The 23641-nt window shown below is 39.5% G+C and overlaps 1 protein-coding gene across 1 annotated transcript in view; it reads left to right on the forward strand.

Annotated features, from left to right (window-relative positions):
• The window catches only part of ADAM22 (ADAM metallopeptidase domain 22), a 230760-nt gene that overhangs the window by 126928 nt on the left and 80191 nt on the right, over positions 1 to 23641 (forward strand). Inside the window, exon 5 of the mRNA XM_068973408.1 lies at positions 20335 to 20417. Within this exon, the coding sequence (XP_068829509.1) occupies positions 20335 to 20417 (83 nt within the window). The remainder of the gene's footprint in view (positions 1 to 20334; positions 20418 to 23641) is intronic.

Below are 23641 nucleotides of genomic sequence, written 5' to 3' on the forward strand. Positions count from 1 at the left end.
CAGTAGCAGAGGAATCAAAATACAGATATTTAAATTACAGCATGTCATTTTACCATTTACAATTATCAATACATCTTCCTTAGCAGATGTTTTAGTAAGCCATGAATTGGAGTTGTAATCGTTTGGTTTGGGTGAGTCTCTTTTCTTCTAAATATAAAATTTCCATTGTCCTAAAGAAAAGTAAATGCCTTCTAAGAATGCCCTGTTTTTTCAATCATTTTCTCTTGGGGTTTATTTTTAGTCTTTCTTTGTACTCCTTGGAAATTAGACTGAGTATTGTTCAGTAGAGGGAATTGCTGTGGCTTTTAAACTGTAACCATATGAAATATGTTGCCATCTTGCACATGGCAAACACATGGCTTCGTTCTTATGCCCATCTTATTCTTACATGTACTTTTGTCTGCTGTGGAGGAAATGTAAAGTTTTATGGACAAGAGCAGGGAACCTTAAATGTGTCATCATTCTGCAAAAAAACTAGACAATATTTTGTTGTATCCCTGCCAAGGTGCTTCAAAATGCCCATCCCCTTCATTCCCCAATACACAGACACACACACACACACACACAGAAGAAAGTGAAAGAGCTACACAAATCTCTTAAACTGATAAAATATCTGTTTCTTGATCACATGTAACAATTTTTCCAGGTTTGTCTCCTAACTTTACTTTTTATGCACTGTTAGTCATCTATTTAGCATCTTTTTGATGAGCTGGACACTGTGCATTTTCCCCCTGGCAGGCTTATGCAGACATATGTTCCTCTGCCATCTTGTAATCAGTGTGGTTTCAGTGAGGTCTCAGGTTTCATGATTTAATTCTCTTTGTATTATTGGAAAAAAATTCTTTGGGAATTAAGTAAATTTTGCTTTCCCTTGGGACCAAAGCAAGGTTGCTGTAAGTCAGTCATCATGTATAATGCATCAGTTTCCTTAATGGCATTGTTAAGATTGCAAGTAGTCTTAACTCTGTAGTGTGAAGAAAATATATTGGCCCATTACCAGTTTATACAGGTCAGGTATCTCATCGCTGGGAAAAAGGAGAAATGGACTGTGACAGCTGGTGTCAGCATGAGTTCTGTTTCTAAGCTCTGTTTGTAACCTGTTTGAGTAGAAAGTCCTCTTTATTTTCTTTCTGTGTAAAAAATTTTTCAAATAAGTATCTAAATGATTATTTAATCTGTTAATATTCAAGATGTTATCTATAAACTTAAAAAAAAACATGTTCAGTCATAAATTTAAAAAATCAAAGTAGCACTAATAGTGTTTCTGTATATGAAACCAAGTAACTATTCTATAATAGAATGTTTTTCCTATTTTAATTCTAATTGCAGAACTAATCTTTGTATTATATAATGTCTTATACAGATCTACTTTCAGAAAACTTTTTGAAATCCGGGTGAACTGTGATTAAGAAGTAATTTGCGGAAATGTTGTTTTTGATCAGTTTGAAACTGGTTGGAAGCCAAAAAAAAAAAAAAAAGAAATCGCAAGTTATTCCCTTGGTATTGTCCCAAACTGGTATTATTTTCTTTTTCATTTATAAAAAAATTCTTATTTTCTGGTGAGTAAGTGGCTACTATAAAAATAAGAACAGGTAACAACTAGAAAATTGGCACCTTGGCATTTGGGCTTCCCTGGTGGCTCAGCAGTAAAGAATCCGCCTGCCAATGCAGGAGACCCGGCTTTGATCCCTGAGTTGGGAAGATCCCCTGGAGAAGGAAACGGTAACCCACTCCAGTATTCTTGCCTGGGAAATCCCATGGACAGAGGAGCCTGGTGGGCTGCAGTCCATGGGGTGGCAGAGTCAGACACGACTGAGTGACTAGCACACTATGAAACAGAAAAGGAAGGGGTGCCAGTGCATTTGATTATCCCCATAGGAAACTCCTACAAATTTAGGCAATGTGGAGATTAAGTGAGATTAGACATTTAGACAGAAAAGTTGACATTAGAGATTTCTGGCAGAATATACAGAAACTCCAGTGGTCAGACACCCCTCTTGTGTTCTCAGCCTTCTTTCATTCAATAGATGTGTATTGAGAGCTTGCCATTGGGTCAGGGAGATAGCTGTGGACAACATATGATATAATTCTTGCCCTTGTAAAGCAGATAGTTTAGTAGAGGTGATAGGCATAATGAAAATAACCACCAATAGGTCTTTTACAATGTCAGTTATGAGAGTGCCATAAAGAGAGGTTTCTATTGTTCTGAGAGCGTTTGCTAGGAGACCTAATCTAATCTGGTTGGTTAGGGAAGACTTCCTTGAGGAAATGAGATTAACTTTGAAGTTTAAATGATAAGTAATAGGAGGTGAAATGGGAAGGGAACAGTGAAATTAGTATGTACAAAGGCCCAGAGGCCTTGATGTGCAGGACCTTGGTGCGTGAGAGGAAGAGGAAGAAACCGGAGAGGGTGGGCAGAAGAAGAGATGGAGACAGTTGTACAAGAGAGACAGAACCTACACTGTTGGTGAGCATGTTAATTGGTGCAGCCACTATTGAGGTCCCTCAAATAACTAAAAATAGAGCTGCCTAATAATGCAACAATCCCACTTGTAAGTATATTTTCTGATAAAACGATAATTTGAAAAGATAACATTCATCCGTATGTTCATAGCAGCACTATTCACAATAGCCAAGACATGGAAACAACCTAAATGTCCATCAACAGATGAATGAATAAAGAAAATGTGGCATATATATATATGAGTGTTAATTGCTTTTGGAGATCCCATGGAATGCAGCCCGCCAGGCTCCTCTGTCCATGGAATTCTCCAGGCAAGATTACTGGAGTGGGTTACCATTCTCTTCTCCAGGGCATCTTCCTGACCGAGGTATCAAAACTGGGTCTGTACTGCAGGAATATTACATAACCATAAAAAAGACTGAAATAATGCCATTTACAGCAACATGGATAGACCTAGAGATTATCATACTAAGTCAAGTAAGCCAGACAAAGACAAATATTATATGACATCATTAATATGTGGAATCTAAAATATGACACAAAAGAACTTGTCTACGAAACAGAAACAGATAGACATGGAGAATAGATCTGTGGTTGCCAAGGAGGGGGTTGGTTAGGAGAAGGAAGGATTGGCATTTTGGGATTAGCAGATGCAACCTACTACATGTAGGATATATAAATAACAGGATATATAGCACAGAAACTATATTCAACATTCTATAATAACCCTTAATGGAAAAGAATATGAGAAATTCTTAATTATTCAATTACATATATATTATAATTGAATCACTTTTCTGTACAAGAGAAATTAACATAACATTGTAAGTCAACTGTGCTTCAATAAAATTAATTTAAAAAAATAGAGAGAAGGTAGAAGTATAATATTTGAGCAGAGCCTCAACCCAAACAATCACGTATGACCTAATGGAAACAAGACCAAGTCTGCCTTTGGACTTCATGTATAGATTATTTTATGCCTGTGTTTTCTCTTCTCGTCATATTCTCAAAAGCTGGAAGTGCACCTCTAAATGTCTTTAGAAGGCAGAGTGGTTTTTTGGATAATTCTGAGTGGGGTCAATAGGTAGTCCACATACCAATTTGACTTTTCAGACAAAGTAAGTGCTGTCTTCTTGAGATCATGTTACATTTCTGATTTTTTTAAAAAATGAATACTTTTTCTCCACTAGTATTAATAAATGAAACTAGTCACTTCATTTGTTCCTAAATATAGGATAGATCTGTAGTTTGGAGGCAGTAAAACTTGGAGCCTGAGGCTATATTTAGAGATGCATGCATGCTGAGTCACTTCAGTTGTGTCTGACTCTGTGTAACCTGACCCTGTGGACAGTAACTTGCCAGGCTCCTCTGTCCATGGGATTCTCCAGGCAAGAAATACTAAAATGGGTTCCATGCGCTCCTTCAGGGGATCTTCCTGACCTAGGGATTGAACTTGAGTCTCTTATGTCTCCTGCATTAGCAGGCAGGTTCTTTACCACTAGCACCACCTGGAAAGTGACAGTCGCTCAGTTGTGACTGCCGGGGTCCAGCCCCGGTGGATCCAGGGAATTCGAAGGGTGGACGGCGTTGGCGTGGAAAGACTTGTTTATTTATTAATATAAGATTAGATTAAGAAACTATAGTGCAGTAGGAAGATTAAGTGGAGAAAGAGGGCTGAATAGCTTGGTTTACGCGGAAGACCAATAAAATTCCAGACAAGGAATTTGCACCATCTACGTTGGGCCACCGGTGCCCGCTTGAATATCTAAGGGTGCCTCGCCTTAAGCTCCCTTTCTCGCGGATCTTAATAACCAGGGCAAATAAGTAGACCTGGCGAGCCTCCGCGCCCCAGATGGAAATTCAGCCTGAAATTAAAGTAAAGAGCAGAGGGAAGAAAAGGGAGAGAAAAAGAGAGAGAGAGAGAGACACGGGGGGAGCCAGATTTCCGAGAAACCAGGCCGAGACTAGTCCGAGAAACTGGTCTGAGAATCTGGTCCGAGAATCTGGTCCCGTCCTTTATTGTTCAGAAGGCCTTTTATACTTTTGATAAAACATGGAGATCAATGGGTAACACAAAGTTATGCAGCGTTAGCAGTCCAGACTCTTATCAAAACCAGGCTTTTTTCTCTGCATACCTAATTGTATACACAAGTCTTAGGTAATTTACATCATCTTCTAGCCAAAAGGGCCAATTAACATTTTACAGCCTTTTTTCTGATAAGGGTTTGTCAACCACAAGACTTATTTGTGTTGATCTTCCCAAGGTCTGGTGCCACTCTCAGAAAGCACTAAATAAAGTTACATTCTTACACAGCAAGGATACAGCAACTTATAACAAGTAGAGGGAGTACAGTGATTTACAGCAGAAGAGAAGCAATTAACTCAAAAGTCTAGTGTTGCTAACATCAAAACTACTATGTATCTTTTTCTACATCCTGCTTACATTAACATCCTTCCAGGTGCCTAAAAGATAAAGAATAAGGAGGTCTGGCAGCAATCCTTGAGTCAACAGTGAAAACCCTCTACCAATATAATTTTTAACTCTTTAGAAAAGGCTCTGTATCTTTAAGATGCTTTTAAGCTTTGTGCCTCCCGCGGTTGGGGGGCTGTAAGCAATTCACAAGCTGTAAGAGGTCTGGGGAACCTGTTAGGCAGGCTAGAGAGCTATCAGAGGGGTTTAACTGAAACATCCCTTTCAAATGCAGAAGACTAAAACCCTGAATTGACTTTTTCCCAGAGAATATCAGAAAAGCAGAAAAGCAGAGCACAAAAGCCGGCAGATTTTTGTTGGGGTACATGCTTAGGAATTTCCAGAGGGGTCCCTGAAGTCTGAGCACGCCTTGCGTATGTCAGCTTCCTTCCTCATGACCTTGTCACGGGCGGGATTCCTCACACTGGCTCCCGGCATGTGACCAACTCTGTGACCCCATGCAGTTCATGGAATTCTCCAGGTCAGAATACTGTAGTGGGTTAGCTATTTCCTTCTCCAGGGAATCTTCCCAACTCAGGGGTAAAACCCAGGTCTCCCACATTGCAGGTCCATTCTTTACCAGCTGAGCCACCAGGGAAGCCCAAGAATACAGGAGTGGGTAGACTATCCCTTCTCTAGCAGGTCTACCTGACCCAGGAATTGAACCAGGATTTCCTGCATTGCAGGAGGGTTCTTTACCAGCTGAGCTACCAGGGAAGTCCAACGCCACCTGGAAGGCCCTCTATTTAGAGATAGATAGACCTACATTCATATCCTGATATGCCAATTAATTTTCATGTGGCCTTGGACAAGTTAATTATTTCTTCCATGGTTCATTTTTTCCTCATCTGTTAAATGAGAAAGACAGACATGTAGCTCCGAGCTTTGGTTATGGGAAATGCTCCATGTTGAAATTGTTATTGAGGTAAAGTGGAAATTTGAAAAGAATTTCTGGATAGGTCTTTGGTGCCCTCCACTCATTTTCACTGCTGGTTTCTGATTCTGCTCGTGATGCAGGGAGCATATCACAATCACCAACAGCACTTCTTTATGCCCTGCTCTGTAAGAAGGCAATCTTCTATGCCCTAGATTATACATTCTATGAGAAATTACTCCAAGAGCAAACTCCCAGGGGAGCTTGGACTGCATACCTAGCTCTTGGCATAATGTATGGACCTCAAAGACAATAAATATATGTTGAACAACAACAACAAAAAAGTAAGTGAATGAAGTAAGTCACATGTTAGGAAATTGGGTAATTTCTCCTGTTTACCCAACAGTATGTGGGGAGAAGTTCAGTTTGGACGGATCTGGGAGAGCAGATTATTGCCCCTGCTGTGAAAAGATGCAGTGAATATAAAGAGGAAAAATGAAGGGCTTCCATCTGCTCACCTGATGCTAAGGTCATCCTGTGTACTGATTATATTCATGTGCTGTCTTTGGAAGGTATTTTAGAGTCACTTCTAAATTACTTTTAAATTTCAAGTCATGAAATACCAGCAATTGACCTATGATAAAAATTTCAGTAACTTTGAAATGTTTCAAACATATTAGAAGTTATATAAAATATGGTAACAGATACATGTGTAGATACATGTTAGTATTTTGCTAAATTTGCTTCAAATCATTTTAGGTTCTTAAGGTCTGGTAAGGTCTGATAATTCTGTATCAGAGCATCTCCTGTTTCATTTCTATTCTATTTTATTTGTGCCTTTACTCTTACTTGGTTAATCTTATTTGAGTTTATTAAAATGTTTCTTTCAAAGAATGAGCTTTACTTTCGTTATCGATAAAATTTAACTTGAAAAAGTGAAAAAAGTGAAAGTGTTAGTCACTAAGTTGTGTCAGACCCTTTGCAACCCTATGGACTGTAGCCCACCAGGCTTCTCTGTCCATGGAATTCTCCGGGCAAGAATACTGGAGTGAGCTGCCATTCCCTTCTCCAGGGGATCTTCCTGACCCAGAGATGGAATGAAGGTCCCCTGTATTGCAGGCTGATTCTTTACCATCTGAGCCCATCAGGGAAACCCAAAATATAACTTACTAATTATCAGTCTTTCTTTTCTGTAAGCATCTAAGGATGATAAAAGCAGCTTCCTAAAAGTTCTGATTCATACATTTTTCATTGCCTATACATATGTATATCTTTTTATACTATGACTCATAAATTATAGAAATTGTGTAAATAATTTTTAAATTGTTTAAAATTTTTACATGAAACATTTAAAAATTTTCCAAATACATCTTTCACTGTTGGTTTAATTTTTTAATGGTAAATGCAATGTAAAATGTATTAACTCTTTGGAAGTCGGCCTGGTTATTTAAAAGAAATAGAAAGTTTATAATCTTTGATTAAAAAAAATAGACTGCAATTCATGGACCCAGGAAAAACCTTAGAGACCACCAAATTCAACTCTGTCCTTCATTTTACAGTAAAATACCCCCCAAATGGCAAATGACACTCATGTACTCATAGAAATATTGCCGGGAAAAAATTTTTTTTTCAGATTTAGTGTCACTTTTTGACAGATACAATCCTTAAATATTAGTCTGCCTCCCCAAAGGACTTTGAGAAGTTTGTCCTTAGTAAGCCAACCCTTTGTTTGTATCTTTAAATTAATCTTGGGCTAATTCAAAAATCATCCGTAGAGGAATAGAAATAACCATTGAATGCTAGTGTTGAGTTCTTGAACACAGTTTTTAAGGTTCAAGATAAAAGAGGAGAAAGAGATGCTGCAATGCAGCCTAGCTTTGGCAGCTGGAAGTTTTCCCTGTTTATCCTTCCTTTTTTTTTTAAAGAGCAAATGGGTGGGTAACAGAATGGAAGTGAAATTAAAGGAGATAGTGGAAAAACAATGTCTTTTTTCTTTACCTTAAAGCCTCATATAGTTACATATTATTAGATTAAAAAAAAGAAGAGAAGAAACAAAAATGTTATTCTTTTCAGATGGAACAAAAATCTTTTTCTTCCTTCATTTTAGGGATATGCTGTCATTTTTTAGAACTGCCTTTTAGACAATTATATTTCTTCCCCAATGATATTCAAACATCAGCTATGGGATAAGGTTTTACATAATATGCATGTCTTGTGCTAAAGAATTCATATAGAGCAATATATTTAAGCATCTATTATTTGTTAAAATACAATAATGCAGTAGTTTCCTGGAAAGTTATAATTTCATGAGTTTGTAATTATTTAGTCACTGTATGTGCTTCGCATTGATTTTCCATTCTCTCAGTTTAGAACTGCATCCCAGAGAACCTGCCAAGTACCCTCTCTGCTTTACTGTAATTTGCTGCTGAGGAGCATTTTGTGGGAACCTAGAATGTTTTCATAGTCTGCTCAGACATTGTTATATCAGTGTGTCTGTAAACGATTACCTGACAGCTGAAAAATAATTTCTTTTGCCTATTCTCTGATTAAAAATAAGCAATTTGGAAGCTCTGTTTGACTTAATAAAAGAACTGAAGGTCAGGTTTACTGTGCTGTGCTTAGTCACTCAGTCGTGTCTGACTCTTTGTGACCCCATGGACTGTGGCCACCAGGCCCCTCTGTCCGTGTGGCTTCTTCAGTCAAGAATACTGGAGTGGGTTTGCCATGTCCTCCTCCAGGGGATCTTCCTAACCCAGGGATCGAACTTGAGTCTCCCCCATTGCTAGCAGATTCTTTACTGTCTGAGCCATCAGGGAAGCCCAAGAATACAGGAGTGGGTAGCCCATCTCTTCTCCAGGGGATCTTCCTGACCCAGGAATCGAACCAGGGTCTCTTGCATCATAGGTGGATTCTTTACCAGCTGAATTACCAGGTTTACTGTGTATTTGTGTAAAAAGGTGATGAGCATTGTTCATTGAAGCTATGGGAAAGTAGAATGTCTGGCTAGAGGTAATTAAGATACGGGTTAATCTTTTTAGGTGAGGGCTGCTGTAGACACTTGCATTTTATTTCACTGAACCAAGCTTCTTAGAATCAACATCTCTGGATCATGAATAAAAAAATTCACGTGGTTACTTGAAAAGAGATGAGAATTTGTACTGTGTTGAATAATGTCCCCACAAAAGTCATATCCCCTGGTACCTGTGAATGTAGTCTTTTTTGCCAACAGGATCTTTTCAGATGCGATCAAGTTAAGAGGAGAACCCTAATCCATGACTGTTATCTGTATAAGAGGGAAGTTTAGATACAGAGACACAGGAAGAATGCCATGTGAAGATGGTGGCAGAAATTAGAGGATACAGCTTCAAGCCAAGGAACACTGGGAACTTGTTGGCAACCATTGGAATTTAGGAAGAAGTAAGGAAGGAATTTTCTCTAGAGAGTATGGCTCTGCCAATACCTTGATTTCAGATTCTCATCTGCAGTTCTGTGAGAGAATGAAGTGTTTTTGTTTTAAGCCACCCAGGTTTTGCTAATTTGTTAGGGAGGTCTTAATGTAAAAACAATTGGAGTATGTGCTGTAAGTGCCTGAGCCTACATATGAGAGGAGAGGGAGTAAGTCTTTAACTTTGAAAAATAGATTGCATCTCAAAAGATTGTAACAATTGTTTAGTTAGGATACTTGGGAGCTTTAACTCCTGGGAACCTATCCCTGTTTTCATGTTTTGTTTTCAACAGCTAACATTACCCAAGGGAAAACAGTATAAGGACAGATTCCTGCACAACAATAAAAATAGATTTTAAATTCACTGGATCTGTAATTTTTTTTTTAACTTGAGAACTCTACTGTCCATATTTTCTGTGGTGTTCACCATTTTCCAAAAAGAAGCTCTTTTCTTTATCACTTTTATTTATTAACATATCCAGTGGCTTTCTAGTTCTCTCTTTTCTCCTTTCTTGTGGAAACTTTTGCTGAAATATTTAAGAATGTTTGCTGCAACAATATTCTTAACCATGCATGTTTTTTTAAACACTTTATTTTTAACTGAAGGATAATTGCTTTACAATATTGTGTTGATTTCTGCCATACGTCAACATGAATCAGCCATAGGTACATGCATCTTTTAAATAAAATTATTCTCTCTTCTGTTAGCTAGATTTGTCTCCTTTTAATTTTTAAAATGTTTTTTGGTTGATGTTTAATCTGCAAGTGCTTATCAATGAGTATTAAAGCAGTGCAGAGATTTTTTAAGAATCATTTACCTTTAGATGTTGGAATGAGCTGATAATTTGGATACAGCTCAAACACTTGTACCCCACTCCAGTACTCTTGCCTAGAAAATCTATGGACGGAGGAGCCTGGTAGGCTGCAGTCCATGGGGTGGCTAAGAGTTGGACACGACTGAGCAACTTCACTTTCACCTTTCACTTTCATGCACTGGAGAAGGAAATGGCAATCCACTCCAATGTTCTTGCCTGGAGAATCCCAGGGACGGGGGAGCCTGGTGGGCTGCCGTCTATGGGGTTGCACAGATTCAGACACGACTGAAGTGACTTAGCAGCAGCAGCAAACACTTGTACCCTGGAGTGGAATGGCAAACGGAAATGTCCAAAGATACCAACCCATGCATAAGTGAGAGACAGGCTAGCTATAATAAGATGGACAATGTGTGTCTTATTCGTTTGCAGCTAATTTGTATCCTATGGGAAAACGGGAATGTGGGAATGGAGACTCCTTGTTAACAAACCTAATTTTTAGGGGAAAATGGAAATTCAAGATTCAACAACTGTGAGGGTCTGAGATTTTATCCTACTTACAAATCAACAAGTTAGGCTGTTGCAGTTTCATCTATGCTGGCAGAAGACAAGAGATCCTGGGTCAAAGACAAAGAACTTTGTTCTCATGGCAATAGAAGTAGCCAGAACATCAACATTTTCTTATACTTGTATCTTGAGCCTCGATCCCTAGAGGGTGACAGAGGAAAAGGGCCAGGTGACACCTGCACACACAGTGTGTTGTGTTACTAGAGAAATTCTGAATTTGAAAAACCTGAATCTTTTATCATAGGAAGTAAACATGCTTGCTCTTTGCTCTAGAGGGAGACATCTCTCTATCTTCAAAGGCTTTCCACTATGCAAACATCCTTGAAAGGATTGTCCAGGACAATCTTGGGCAATGAGGAATCCGAGATTGTTATTAATATTATAGCAAAGTGTTACTGAGTAACCTTTCAAAAATTATTTCCATGGATTATATTGAAAATTGTGTTTTAGTTAGTCATTTAAATTAACCCTGTTTGTATAAGGGTGTTCCCCTGGAGAAGGGATAGGCTACCCACTCAAGTATTCTTGGGCTTTCCTGGTGGCTCAGACAGTAAACAACCTGCCTGCAATGTAGGAGACATGGGTTTGATCTCTGGGTTGGGAAGATCCCTTGGAAGAGGGCATGGCAACCCACTCCTTTATTTTTGCCTGGAGAATCCCCATGGGCAGAGGAGCCTGGCGGGCTACAGTCCATGGGGTTGCCGAGAGTTGAAATGACTGAGCAACTGAGCCCAGCACAGGACATATAAGGGTAGTTTAAAAAAAAGTATTTTGAAATCTACAGTGAGAGTAGAGTAGAGTCTAGGAAGTATTCATTCATACTCTTGATCCTGGACTTCTATTTCCCAGGTGGCTCAGTGGTAAAGAATCCACCCCACCTGCCAAAGCAGAAGACACAAGAGATGCACGTTCAATCCCTGAATTGGGAACATCCCCTGGAGTAGGAAATGGCAACCCACTCCAGTATTCTTGCCTGGAAAACTCCATGGACAGAGGAGCCTGGTGAGCTACAGTCCATAGGGCTGAAAAGAGTCAGACATGACTGAGTACACACACACACACTAACAAAAAAATTTTAGATCAGTATAGGGTTGCCAATCTTTTTATTTTGCCATATATGGAAGCAGTGCCTTCAGAATCCCTAAATCATATTTACCATTGCTACCAGTTCAAAAAGAATGTATATAACAACTAATGCAATATGGTAACTTGGACTGGATCCTGAAACAGAAAGAAGAAATTAACGGAAACACTAGTGAAATATAAATGTTCAGAAACTCATAATCAGTAACATACCATGTCAGTCTTTCAGTTTTTGACAAATGTTCTCAGGTGATGTAAGGTAATAACAATAGGAGATATCGAGTGATAGATATGCAAGAACTTTCTGCACCATCTTTGGAACTTTTCTGTGAATCTAAAATTATTTCAAAATAAAAAATGGATAATCTTTATAATCAAAGAGAAGACAAGAGCAAATCTCAGAACAAAGGACAGTCATATAAAAATTACTTTTAACTTTATAAAAAATTGACTGAATTGCCCTTTTTTCTTGTTTTGGCATGAATTGGTAAAGATTTTGGCACACAATAGTGTAGATCCATGGATTACCAACCGTGTGTTAGCATTATTTAACTTTAATTTACTGTAAAATGAGATGAGATTGTTTTTCTCTCTGTTTCCCTTAGGGAGCCTATGGAATCAGATATCCTTACACTGTGTAACTGAACAGATGTTTAACCTATGTCCCTTTTATGAATCCAGTCTGAGTCTATATAATCCCAGGTTATACATTTTAATCAGGATAAGTTGCTGGATCCTCTCCAAAGTAAAATTTAGCTTTTCTAGGAATTTCCTTCATCCTAATGACCCTAGGGAGGCTCGGGATTTTCCTGTCTTTAAAATGTCATTTCTCACTATTGAGAGGGAGAGGCAAGGTTGAGGGGAGGGCAGGTTCATCATGTCAATGCCAATCAGGGGGAAATTGGGAAGAGGCTATTGTAAACAAGCAGCTGTTGAAACAGGTTCCAGCCTCGCAGCCGCTAACAAAGGTCTGGTCAGTGCACATGCCTGGGAGAAATTTAGGGTGCAGTCGAGTTCAGGGGCAGGTCTTCAGTTCCTGCAAAGGGGAATAGGCTAGAGCATAGCTTCTCAGCCTAAGGCAGCATGTTGGAGTCATCTGGGCAGTTTAAAAAAAAAATGCTCAGGTTTCTTCCCTAGAGGTCCTGATATAAATGGCATGGAGTAAGGTTTGATCTTTTATAAGAAGCTTCCCTTGTGCCGGTAATGTGACACTAATGTGAGCCCAGGGTGGTGAACTTCTAGTGTGAGCAGGGATCTCACTTATGCAGGAGGATGTCTGATCTGCAAGGCAGAAGCTGGTCCTGGACCTGATGCCCACCAAGGAGGGGAGAGAGCTGTGACTCAGGGAGGACAGCAGGATCACAAGGGTTACAGGCTGGTGTTTCGGTCTGGAAATGTCTGCACTAACCTGTCCCTTTTAGAGTGACTAAACTCATACTGATTTGCCTGTGACTTTCGCGGCTACTGCACTGAATGACCCGCATCCTGGGAGACCCCTTAGTTACAGGCTAACGGGACGTTGATTGCTCTGTCCCTTTTAGTCCTGGTCAAAGCATCCTGTGTGGTACCATCTTAGCAGCACCTACCAAAAGTAGCTTTGCTCTTCCTGTCTGTACATGGTCAAATCCTCACATATTCTTGTTTCTCCTTCCCCCCTCCATTTTGTTTCTGATAAAACCAGCTGTTTGGGAATAACAAGAGAAGTAGAGAATTGCCATGGCTGTTTATATTCTTAATGCTTCAGTTATAATAGAATCTGCTCAGGAACTAGTGTAAGATTTCAGAGAGCTCAATAAACGAGGAGTTTTAGAATGCAGAGGCAGATGTAGCGAAAAGCAGTTGTTTTCAAATTTTAGAGTGCGGGGAAGTCACCTGAGAGCTTCTCCAGCCTCCAATTGAGTGTGTCTGGAGAGAGGCTTGACAATCTGCATTTCTAACAAGCTGATGCTTTGGGGCTGGACACGACTCTTTAAGAACTGCCAACATAAGGAGACTTGACTCTGCATCAGACGTACATGGGTGAGAAGGCTCACTTTCGATCTACATTTTCTCACATTCATCAGTCATCATGAAATAGTACATTTATCACCAAGCAGAAGGCCCAGGATATGGCTAACACTTTCATTCTTCAGATGATGATTCGAAACATCTCAGTCTTTCTGCTATCTTCTACCTGGGAATGGTCTGGGCGTACCAGACCACCTGACCCGCCTCTTGAGAAATCTGTATGCAGGTCAGGAAGCAACAGTTAGAACTGGACATGGAACAACAGACTGGTTCCAAATAGGAAAAGGAGTACGTCAAGGATGTATATTGTCACCCTGCTTATTTAACTTATATGCAGAGTACATCATGAGAAATGCTGGGCTGGAGGAAGCACAAGCTGGAATCAAGATTGGTGGGAGAAATATCAATAACCTCAGATACGCAGATGACACCACCCTTATGGCAGAAAGTGACAAAGAACTAAAGAGCCTCTTGATGAAAGTGAAAGAGGAGAATGAAAAAGTTGGCTTAAAACTCAACATTCAGGAAACTAAGATTATGGCATCCAGTCCCATCACTTTATAGCAAATAGATGTGGAAAACAGTGGCTGGTTTGATCTCCTTGCAGTCCAAGAGACTCTCAAGAGTCTTCTTCAACACTACAGTTCAACAGCATCAATTCTTTGGTGCTCAGCTTTCTTTATAGTCCAACTGTCACGTTCATACATGACTACTGGAAAAACCATAGCTTTGACTAGATGGAGCTTTTTCAGCAAAGAAATGTCTCTGCTTTTTAATATGCTGTCTAGGTTGGTCATAGCTTTTCTTCCAAGGACCAAGCATCTTTTAATTTCATGACTGCACTCACCATCTGCAGTGATTTTGGAGCCCAAGAACATAAAGTCTGTCACTGTTTCATTGTTTCTCCATCTATTTGCCATGAAGTGATGGGACAGATATCATTATCTTTGTTTTTTGAATATTGAGTTTTAAGCCAGCATTTTCACTGTCCTCTTTCACTTTCATCAAGAGGCTCTTTAGTTCTTTCTCCCTTTCTGCCATAAGGGTGACATCGTCTGCGTATCTGAGGTTATTGATATTTCTCCTGGCAATCTTGATACCAGTTTGTGCTTCATGCAGTACATCAGGGCTGCATATTGTCACCCTGCTTATTTAACTTATATGCAGAGTACATCATGTGAAATGCCAGGCTGGATGAAGCACAAGAAAGTTTCATTTTATGAGGAGGAGGGAATCTGAGAAGACTTTTTGGAAAAGGTGACCCTAGTCCATGTTGGAGCTGATAAAGGTGTAATTTCCTGTGAGGATCTGGATTGAGAGCAAATGACCATGGCCTTGAGGCTGTACTGGAATCAGTTTTCCTTACTAAGTTTTCATAGTTTTATAACCCAGGCTGAGTAACTTTCATGCATAATCATCTCATCCTATTTATAGTAAATTATACTTTTCTTTTGAGATCTTTCTGTCTGCTTAATAAAAATGTGGTTTGTCTTTGAATTTTTCAAATAAATGATTATTTTTACTTCCCTAGAATTAAATTTGCAATAAGCTTTTTTCCCCCAGGAAATAGAAACCAATATGACATGTGAACTAATATGTAGTTCATTTTTGTAGAGGTAGATAATTTTTTAGCTACAACTATCTAATTAGCTAAAAATAAACATCTGTACTATTACGGCTATGTTATTAAATCAAGTAGTATGAGGAAAGTTTCAAGGACAATGGATTACTGGAACAAAAGAGATAGTAAGGAATAAAGCCATGACTGGCAGTTGAATAAAGAGCTGAAGTCTACTGGGATGTGCTGGCTTTTTTCTTTTTTTACAACATCTGTCTTTGGTTATTATTTATATAAGACCTACTTCCATAAAGCATCTGTTTCCTCAAGAAATTCATATGAAAATATGGAGAACCTTTATTATTGGTAAGATTTGAGTAAGTTGGCTTAAGTGTTAGTCTCTATTGAAATAGAAAATTTTTAATAAAGTGTATTTTATTATCTTTAAATGCAAAGCAATTTTTAAAACAGATATGTATAATGGAATACAATTATATTTCTTCTTTAAAATATCCACTAAAATTTTAAATGCACATATTCTTTGACCTTCCAGACCACATCTGGTAGTCTAGCCTACATACATACTGACAGAAGTGCACCAAAAAATATATGAAAGGATGTTTGTTGCAGTAACCTAACCATCCAGTTGTACAGGTTTGTTTAAATGAATTATGGTTCACTCCTGTGATGGAATATTCTGCCTTCATTGAAGGAATGAGGTTGATGTCAATGTTACCTTAAGAAAAAATAGAAATCAAGTGGCAGAGCAGTGTGGGTTGTATAAACTATATGTGCACTGAAAGAATATATGTTTATTTATGTATATGTACAATTCCCTAAATATGCATAGATGATTCCTGATGTAGGACACAAAATCTGTGGTACACAAAAAAGGTAAAAGTATTTACCTTTTAGGTGGAAATTGCAGCCTGGACAGTGTGTTAGGAAGGGGATATTTTTACTCTTTGTCATGTACTCCTGAATTCTTAGGATTGTTGCCATAAGTATTTATTATCTTATAAACAGTGTATAACAATACTTATTTAAAAGCAAAAATCTATTAAATTTATTTATTTGTTTTAATAATTTAACAATAGATTTATATAAATTACAGGAGCCTTTAAATATTAAGGCCTCTATTCTGGACTAAGAAATATTTCCAGGCATATTAAAGGAAAAAAGAAAACTATTTTAGTTCTAAGTTGAAATGATTATTGATTTATGGCAAATAATTCCTGAAAAAAATTGCAACAAAAATTAATTTCCACTGTTATTTGGAAAATTACAGATAATGCTGGTTGAGAGCCTCAAGATTTGAATGATAATAGTCTAAATGGAGGACAGCCCCCCTGGTGTTTGTGCTTTTCTTGAAGTGTCATGGAAATATTTGATAATGATTCAACCATATTGAGCTGTTCACTTCATTTGTTAGGTTTTTGTGCAGATGGATCATGATCATATGCTGTTTTTGGATTGACTCTTATTTTTCAGAACCAGAAAATTAGTGAAAGATTTTTTTCTATTATTTACTCATCTGTTTAACCCCAGTATAATGAAGGATTATTTCAAAACATTAATTCTTTTCCTTTTTTATGATTTAATTAACATGATTCCAAAGTTGGCATTTGAAAGAAAACTAGTAATTTATAAAACATGTTTTATATGCCTTTAACTCTGATATATTTTCCCTGCATAGAATGACTTGTCAACTTCCATTGTTCCCTCATCTGGTACCGTAATTTTGTGATTACCATTCATCTTTGTTTCTACTGTCTTTCTAGCTACTTTTCACTGTGAGTGTTAGACCTCTATGAGAGAAGATCTCATTGGTTTGTTTAGTCAGTATCCAATTTAAAGAAGTACTTTTAGATAGAATTCTCTTTCCAGGTCACCCCATTGACTGTTGGTCTTCGTGTCTGGCCAATCAAATGCTTGGCTTCCCAGGCAATGCAGTGGTAAAGAATCCCCGTGCCGATGCAGGAGACGCAGGTTCAATCCCTGGGTCAGGAGGATTCTGCTGGAGGAGGAAATGGCAACCCACTCCAGTATTCTTGCCTGGAAAATTCCATGGACAGAGGAGCCTGGCAGGCTACAAAGAGTTGCAAAGAGTAGGACATGACTGAGCGCACACATACAATCAAATGCTAAAGTTTCGATTTCTAGCCCAATCAGATGTGTCCAGGAAATCAAGGTCATTTGAAGCATAATAACCTCTCTTCCACTAATCTTGTGGATAGTTCACCAGTCCAAATGCCCAACAGAGTGAATTTAAAATCTGTTAAATTTACTCCCCTGCTGCTACTCCAAAAAATAAAGAAAACACACACACACACACACACACACACACACACACACACACACGGCAAACAAGCAAAACAAAAACAGCCTAGGAAAAGCTTAGATTTGCACTGCATAGCTCAGAGCTTCTAGGTCCAACTCATAAGTAGTATATGGGAAAGGACATAGATGTTACATTCACACATTCACACAAAGTTTGCACCCCGACTTGGCAACTTCCCAGGCAGACAACCTTGACTCTCAGAGACCGTGACCTCCTATGTGAAATAGAGGGGACAGTATTTCTTTGTAGAAGTGATGTGAGGATAGGGAGATTGTGTGTGTAAAATGAGGAGGACAATAAGTGAACACACAGTAATTATAATAGTAGAAAACATTTACTGAGTGTGTACCAAGTGCCAAGCATTATCCTAAGCCCTTAATGCATGTTAGCTCTTTATTCCTCTGAGCAGCCTTATGTGATTATTACACAGGGAGGCTCTGTGATTTGCTTGAGCTTGTATGACTAAGTGAAGGAGTTGATAGCTCGAGCTGTTAACATCTAAACCAACCCTATCCTGGAAGTCACGGCCTGACTTCGTTTCTGCCCGTAAGTCTGTGGCCTTCTGGGTTCCATCTGTTGTCAGAACCACACCTGAAGCACTTCCCTATCTTACCCTCCATCCAGTCCAACCCCAGTCCTCAGTTCATGATGCCCAGTGACTCCATGGGAATTTGGAGGTGTCAGGGCTCGCACTGTGTGCCTTCCTGCCTGCTCTTTGTCCCCCAGCAAAGCTGAACTTTGCCCTATTCTTGGGATTATCTTATGAGGAGAAACAGGCTGCCTTCCCCAGAATTGCAGTGAAGATAATATCTTCACCGTTGTTCCATTACTATATCTTCCTGTTCTCTCCTCTGCACTTGTCAAGCACTGTGTATTTTAAGTAGGGTTAGTCCTTAAGACAGATTGTGAAGTAGATAACATTTGCCCCTTTAAACCACCCTTTCCTCTAGTCCTTATGTCACTGTTTCACATCTCAGTGAGCCAGTTGAACTAGAAGCTTTCAGCTTCTGAGGAAATGAGCAATTAGTGGAGGATTGAGAAAGGTCATTTAGACCTGTGCTTCTCAAATTTTATTGTGCATATGAATCACCTAGTGCTCCACTGTGTCCTCAGGCACTCACTTGTGTCCGACTTTTTGCGACACCATGGACTGTAGCTTGCCAGGCCCCTCTGTCCATGGGATTCTCCAGGCAAGAATACTGAAGTGGGTTGCCATTTCTTTCTCCAGGGGATCTTCCTGATCCAGAGATTGAACCCACGTCTCTTCCATCTCCTGCATTGACAGGTGGATTTTTTACTATTGTGTGCTTTGTTAAAATGCCGATTCTGATCCACTGAGGTGGGGCCTGGGATTCTGCATTTCTGACGTGCTTCTGTTGATGCCAGTGCTGGTGCTGTTTTCTAGACCACACTCTTGAATAGCCAGCATCTAGAGTAGGGTACCACCTTGAGATGTCAGAGGCCCTACCCTGCTAACATTTCCAGGAATACTTAATTCAAAGAAATGAGTCTCTTGGTGAAATTTAGTTAATGTGACTTGCTGGTAGAAGTAAGCCAGAAAGAAAAACACCAATACAGTATACTAACACATATATATGGAATTTAGAAAGATGGCAATGATGACCCTGTATGCAAGACAGGAAAAAAGACACACCGGTGTATAACGGACTTTTGGACTCAGAGAGAGAGGGAGAGGGTGGGATGATTTGGGAGAATGGCATTCTATCATGTATACTATCATGTAAGAATTGAATCGCCAGTCTATGTCTGACGCAGGATACAGCATGCTTGGGGCTGGTGCATGGGGATGACCCACAGAGATGTTATGGGGAGGGAGGTGGGAGGGGGTTTCATGTTTGGGAACACATGTAAGAATTAAAGATTTTAAAATTAAAAAAATAAATAAATAAATAAATAAATAAAAGAAAGTTCTCAATTTAGACCCTGCTCTGGACTGCATACCAGTAAAGCCATTCCTAGTTGGAGAAAAGAATATCATAAAGTTGTTAAGTTTTAATATAAACTCTATGAAAGAGGGCATTTTCCTCCATTAATTTAATTTAGTAACTCTCAGATGATTTGTATTCATTTTGCTTAATGTTGAGAAAATTGTCATTTTGCTGCTACTCAGCGTTGAGTGAGCTTTCCAGGTGGTGCTATCAGTAAAGAACCTGCCTCTCAACGCAAGAAACATAAGAGACATGGGTTCAATCCCTGGGTCTGGAAGATCCCTTGGAGGAGGCCATGGCAACCCACTCCAGTGATCTTGCCTGGAGAATCCCATGGACAGAGGAGCCTGGAGGGCTACAAGTCCATAAGGTTGCAAAGAGTCAGACACAATTGAAGTGACTTAACATGCATGCATGCAAGGTTGAGTTCCTCAGGGTAACTCAACTAGGGAAATAGCTCACTGAACTCTTCCTGGTGCTGGGGGTCACATATGCATTTCAATATGTGTTTCTTTGTTCCATCTATCACCTACATAAAAGGAAATTTAAGTCAACTTTTATTTCCTTATCTTTTGATTTGGAGTCAGCTCACTGGGACTGCTTATGAATAATTCTGTTAGAAATGGTTTGATAATACTAATCTGGATAATGAAACGTTGTACAGACCGTTGCACATGAAGGTGCAGTGGGTAGAAGACTGTGAAATGATGTGGCTGATTCTCTTTGTGATGGCAAAGGTTTATATTCTCTATTTCTGCTTTCAGGGAGGAGAACACTGTTACTACCAGGGCCACATCCGAGGAAATCCTGCCTCATTTGTGGCATTATCGACATGCCATGGACTTCAGTAAGTGTCCCCAAAGTTTTTGTATCATCCATTTTTTTTTTCCCAGTGATTTACTTTATTTTTAATGCACTGTGGTTGAAATCTCTATTTTATGTCAAGAGCTATTAATAGTTTTCAAACAGTGATAGATCAGGACTTTTTTATCTCTGTAGTTTGTAAACCAAGCAGATTGTTAAATTAGAGTTGCAGAAGCCAGAGGCGCTAATGATTATAATATGCTTCCTTAGTGATGTTTGAAACATTTTTCTAGTTCATCCAGATGGAGACTGGAGTGGTTTGTGTAACTTTGGTTTCTGTTTCCGGGGGTATTTAGCCCCTTGGTACCAATTCTGTCCTTTCTCTCCCTTGATGTTCATTTTATATATGTATGGAATAATAGAAATTTCAAGACAGGAAACTCCTGACTCCTTGCACAAAAACAAAGGATGGCCACAGGAGCTCATGTATTTTAGCACTTTATTCAGCCAGAATCCCACCTAACCTACAGCAAACTCATGGGAGGGTCCATTTGTTCTCAGAAATTACTATGGAATAGACTTCATCCTTCTTCAAGGCCTTGCTTCCTTTCTCATAACCTCCAATATCAAAGTGTGTTTGCTGGTGTTTAACACGGGAATGTATCAGCTTCCTCCATCCTGTCCATGATGGTGATACGCAGGTGGCTGTCTATCTCTTTCTTGTCGTGTGACCCCTTCCAGTTCCATTTCCAGTTCAGTCCCTCAGTCGTGTCTGACTCTTTCTGACCCCATGAATCACAACACGCCAGGCCTCCCTGTCCATCACCAACTCCCAGAGTTCACCAAACTCATGTCCATCGAGTCGGTGATGCCATCCAGCCATCTCATCCTCTGTCGTGCCCTTCTCCTCCTGCCCCCAATCCCTCCCAGCATCAGAGTCTTTTCCAATGAGTCAATTCTTCGCATGAGGTGGCCGAAGTATTGGAGTTTCAGCTTCAGCATCAGTCCTTCCAATGAACATCCAGTACTGATCTCCTTTAGGATGGACTAGTTGGATCTCCTTGCAGTCCAAAGGACTCTCAAGAGTCTTCTCCAACACCACAGTTCAAAAGCATCAATTCTTCAGTGCTCAGCTTTCTTACAGTCCAACTCTCACATCCATACATGACCACTGGGAAAACCATAGCCTTGACTAAACGGACCTTTGTTGGCAAAGTAATTATAAAGCATTTTATAATGAGTCATCCCTCAGCATTTTGTTGTTGTTCATTCACTAAGTCATGTCTGACTCTTTGCAATCCCATGGACCACATTGCTCCAGGCTCCTCTGTCTTCCATTATCTCCTGAGTTTGCTCCAATCTACATCCACTGAGTCAGTGATGCTATCTAACCATCTCATCTTCTGCCTCTCCCTACCCTTTTTGCTTTCAGTCTTTCCTAGCATCAGTCTTCTCCAGTGAGTCCATTTTTTGCATTTTTCAGCCAAAGTATTGGAGCTTCAGCTTCAGCATCAGTCCTTGCAGTGAATATTAGGGTAGAATTCCTTTAGGATTGACTGGTTTGATCTCCTTGCTGTCCAAGGGACTCTGAAGAGTCTTCTCCAGCACCACAATTTGAAAGCATCAGTTCTTCAGTGCTCAGCCTTCTTCATGGTCCAAATCTCATATCCATACATCCTGCTGGAAAAACTGTAGCTTTGATTATACAGACTTTTGTTGGCAAAGTGAAGACTCTGCTTTTTAATCCTCTGTCTAGGTTTGTCATAGCTTTCCTTCCAAGAAGCAAGCACAACTGTCCATAGTGATTTTGGAGCCCAAGAAAATAAAATCTATCGCTGCTTATACTTTTTACTCATCTATTTGCCATGAAGTGATGGGACCAAATGCCATGATCATTGTTTTTTGAATATTGAGTTTTAAGCCAGTTTTTTCTCTCTCCTTTTTACTCTCATCAAGAGGCTCTTTAGGTCCCCTTCACTTTCTTAATGACAACATTAGAGTGGTATCACCTGCATATCTGAGGTTGTTGATATTTCTCCTGGAAATCTTGATTCCAACTTATGATTCATCCAGCCTGGCATTTCACATGATGTACTCTGCATATGCTTCTGCTTTATTGACTATTGCACCAAAGCCTTTGACTGTATAGATCACAACAAACTGTTGATAATTCTCCCAGGTAGTCTGGGAATACTGGATCACCTTACCTGCATCCTGAGAAATCTGTATGTAGGTCAAGAAGCAGCAGTTAGAACTGGACATGGAACATGAGACTGGTTCCAAATTGGGAAAGGAGTATGTCAAGGCTGTATGTTGTCACCTTGCTTATTTAATGTATATGTAGAGTACATCATGCAAAATGCTGGGCTGGATAAAACACAAGCTGGAATCAAGATCTTGGGGAGAAATATCAATAACCTCAGACATGCAGATGATACCACCCTTATGGCAGAAAGCGAAGAAGAACTAAAGAGCCTCTTGATGAGAGTGAAAGAGGAGAGTGACAAAGCTGGCTTAAAACTCAACATTCAGAAAATGAAGATCATGGCATTTGGTCCCATCTCTTCATGGCAAATAGATGGGGAAACAATGGAAACAGTTATAGACTTTATTTTTTTGAGCTCCAAAGTCACTGCAGATGGTGAGTGCAGCCATGAAATTAAAAGACCCTTGCTCCCTGGGAGAAAAGCTATGACAAACCTAGGCAGCATATTAAAAAGCAGAGACATTACTTTGCTGACAAAGGTTCATCTAGTCAAAGCTATGGTTTTTCCAGTAGTCATATATGGATGTGAGAGTTGGACGAAGAAAGCTGAGCACCTAAGAATTGATGCTTTTGAACCGTGGTGTTGGAGAAGACTCTTGAGAGTCCCTTGGACTGCAAGGAGATCCAACCAGTCCATGCTAAAGGAAATCAGTCCTGAAAATTCATTGAAAGGACTGATGTTGAAGCTGAAACTCCAATACTTTGGCCACCTAATGGGAAGAACTGACTCATTGGAAAAGACCCTAATGCTGGGAAAGATTGAAGGCAGGAGGAGAAGGGGATGACAGAGAATGAGATGGTTGGATGACATCACCAACTTGATGGACATGAATTTGAGCAAGCTCCGGGTGTGGTTGATGGACAGGGAAGCCTGGTGTGCTGCAGTCCATGAGGTCACAAAGAGTTGGACATGACTGAGTGACTGAACTGTACTGAACTCTACATATAAGTTAAATAAGCAGAATGGCAATATATAGCCTTGACGTGTGTGCATGCATGTG

This window comes from Capricornis sumatraensis, chromosome 5, assembly GCF_032405125.1.
Source record: "Capricornis sumatraensis isolate serow.1 chromosome 5, serow.2, whole genome shotgun sequence".
Classification (NCBI taxonomy): domain Eukaryota; kingdom Metazoa; phylum Chordata; class Mammalia; order Artiodactyla; family Bovidae; genus Capricornis; species Capricornis sumatraensis.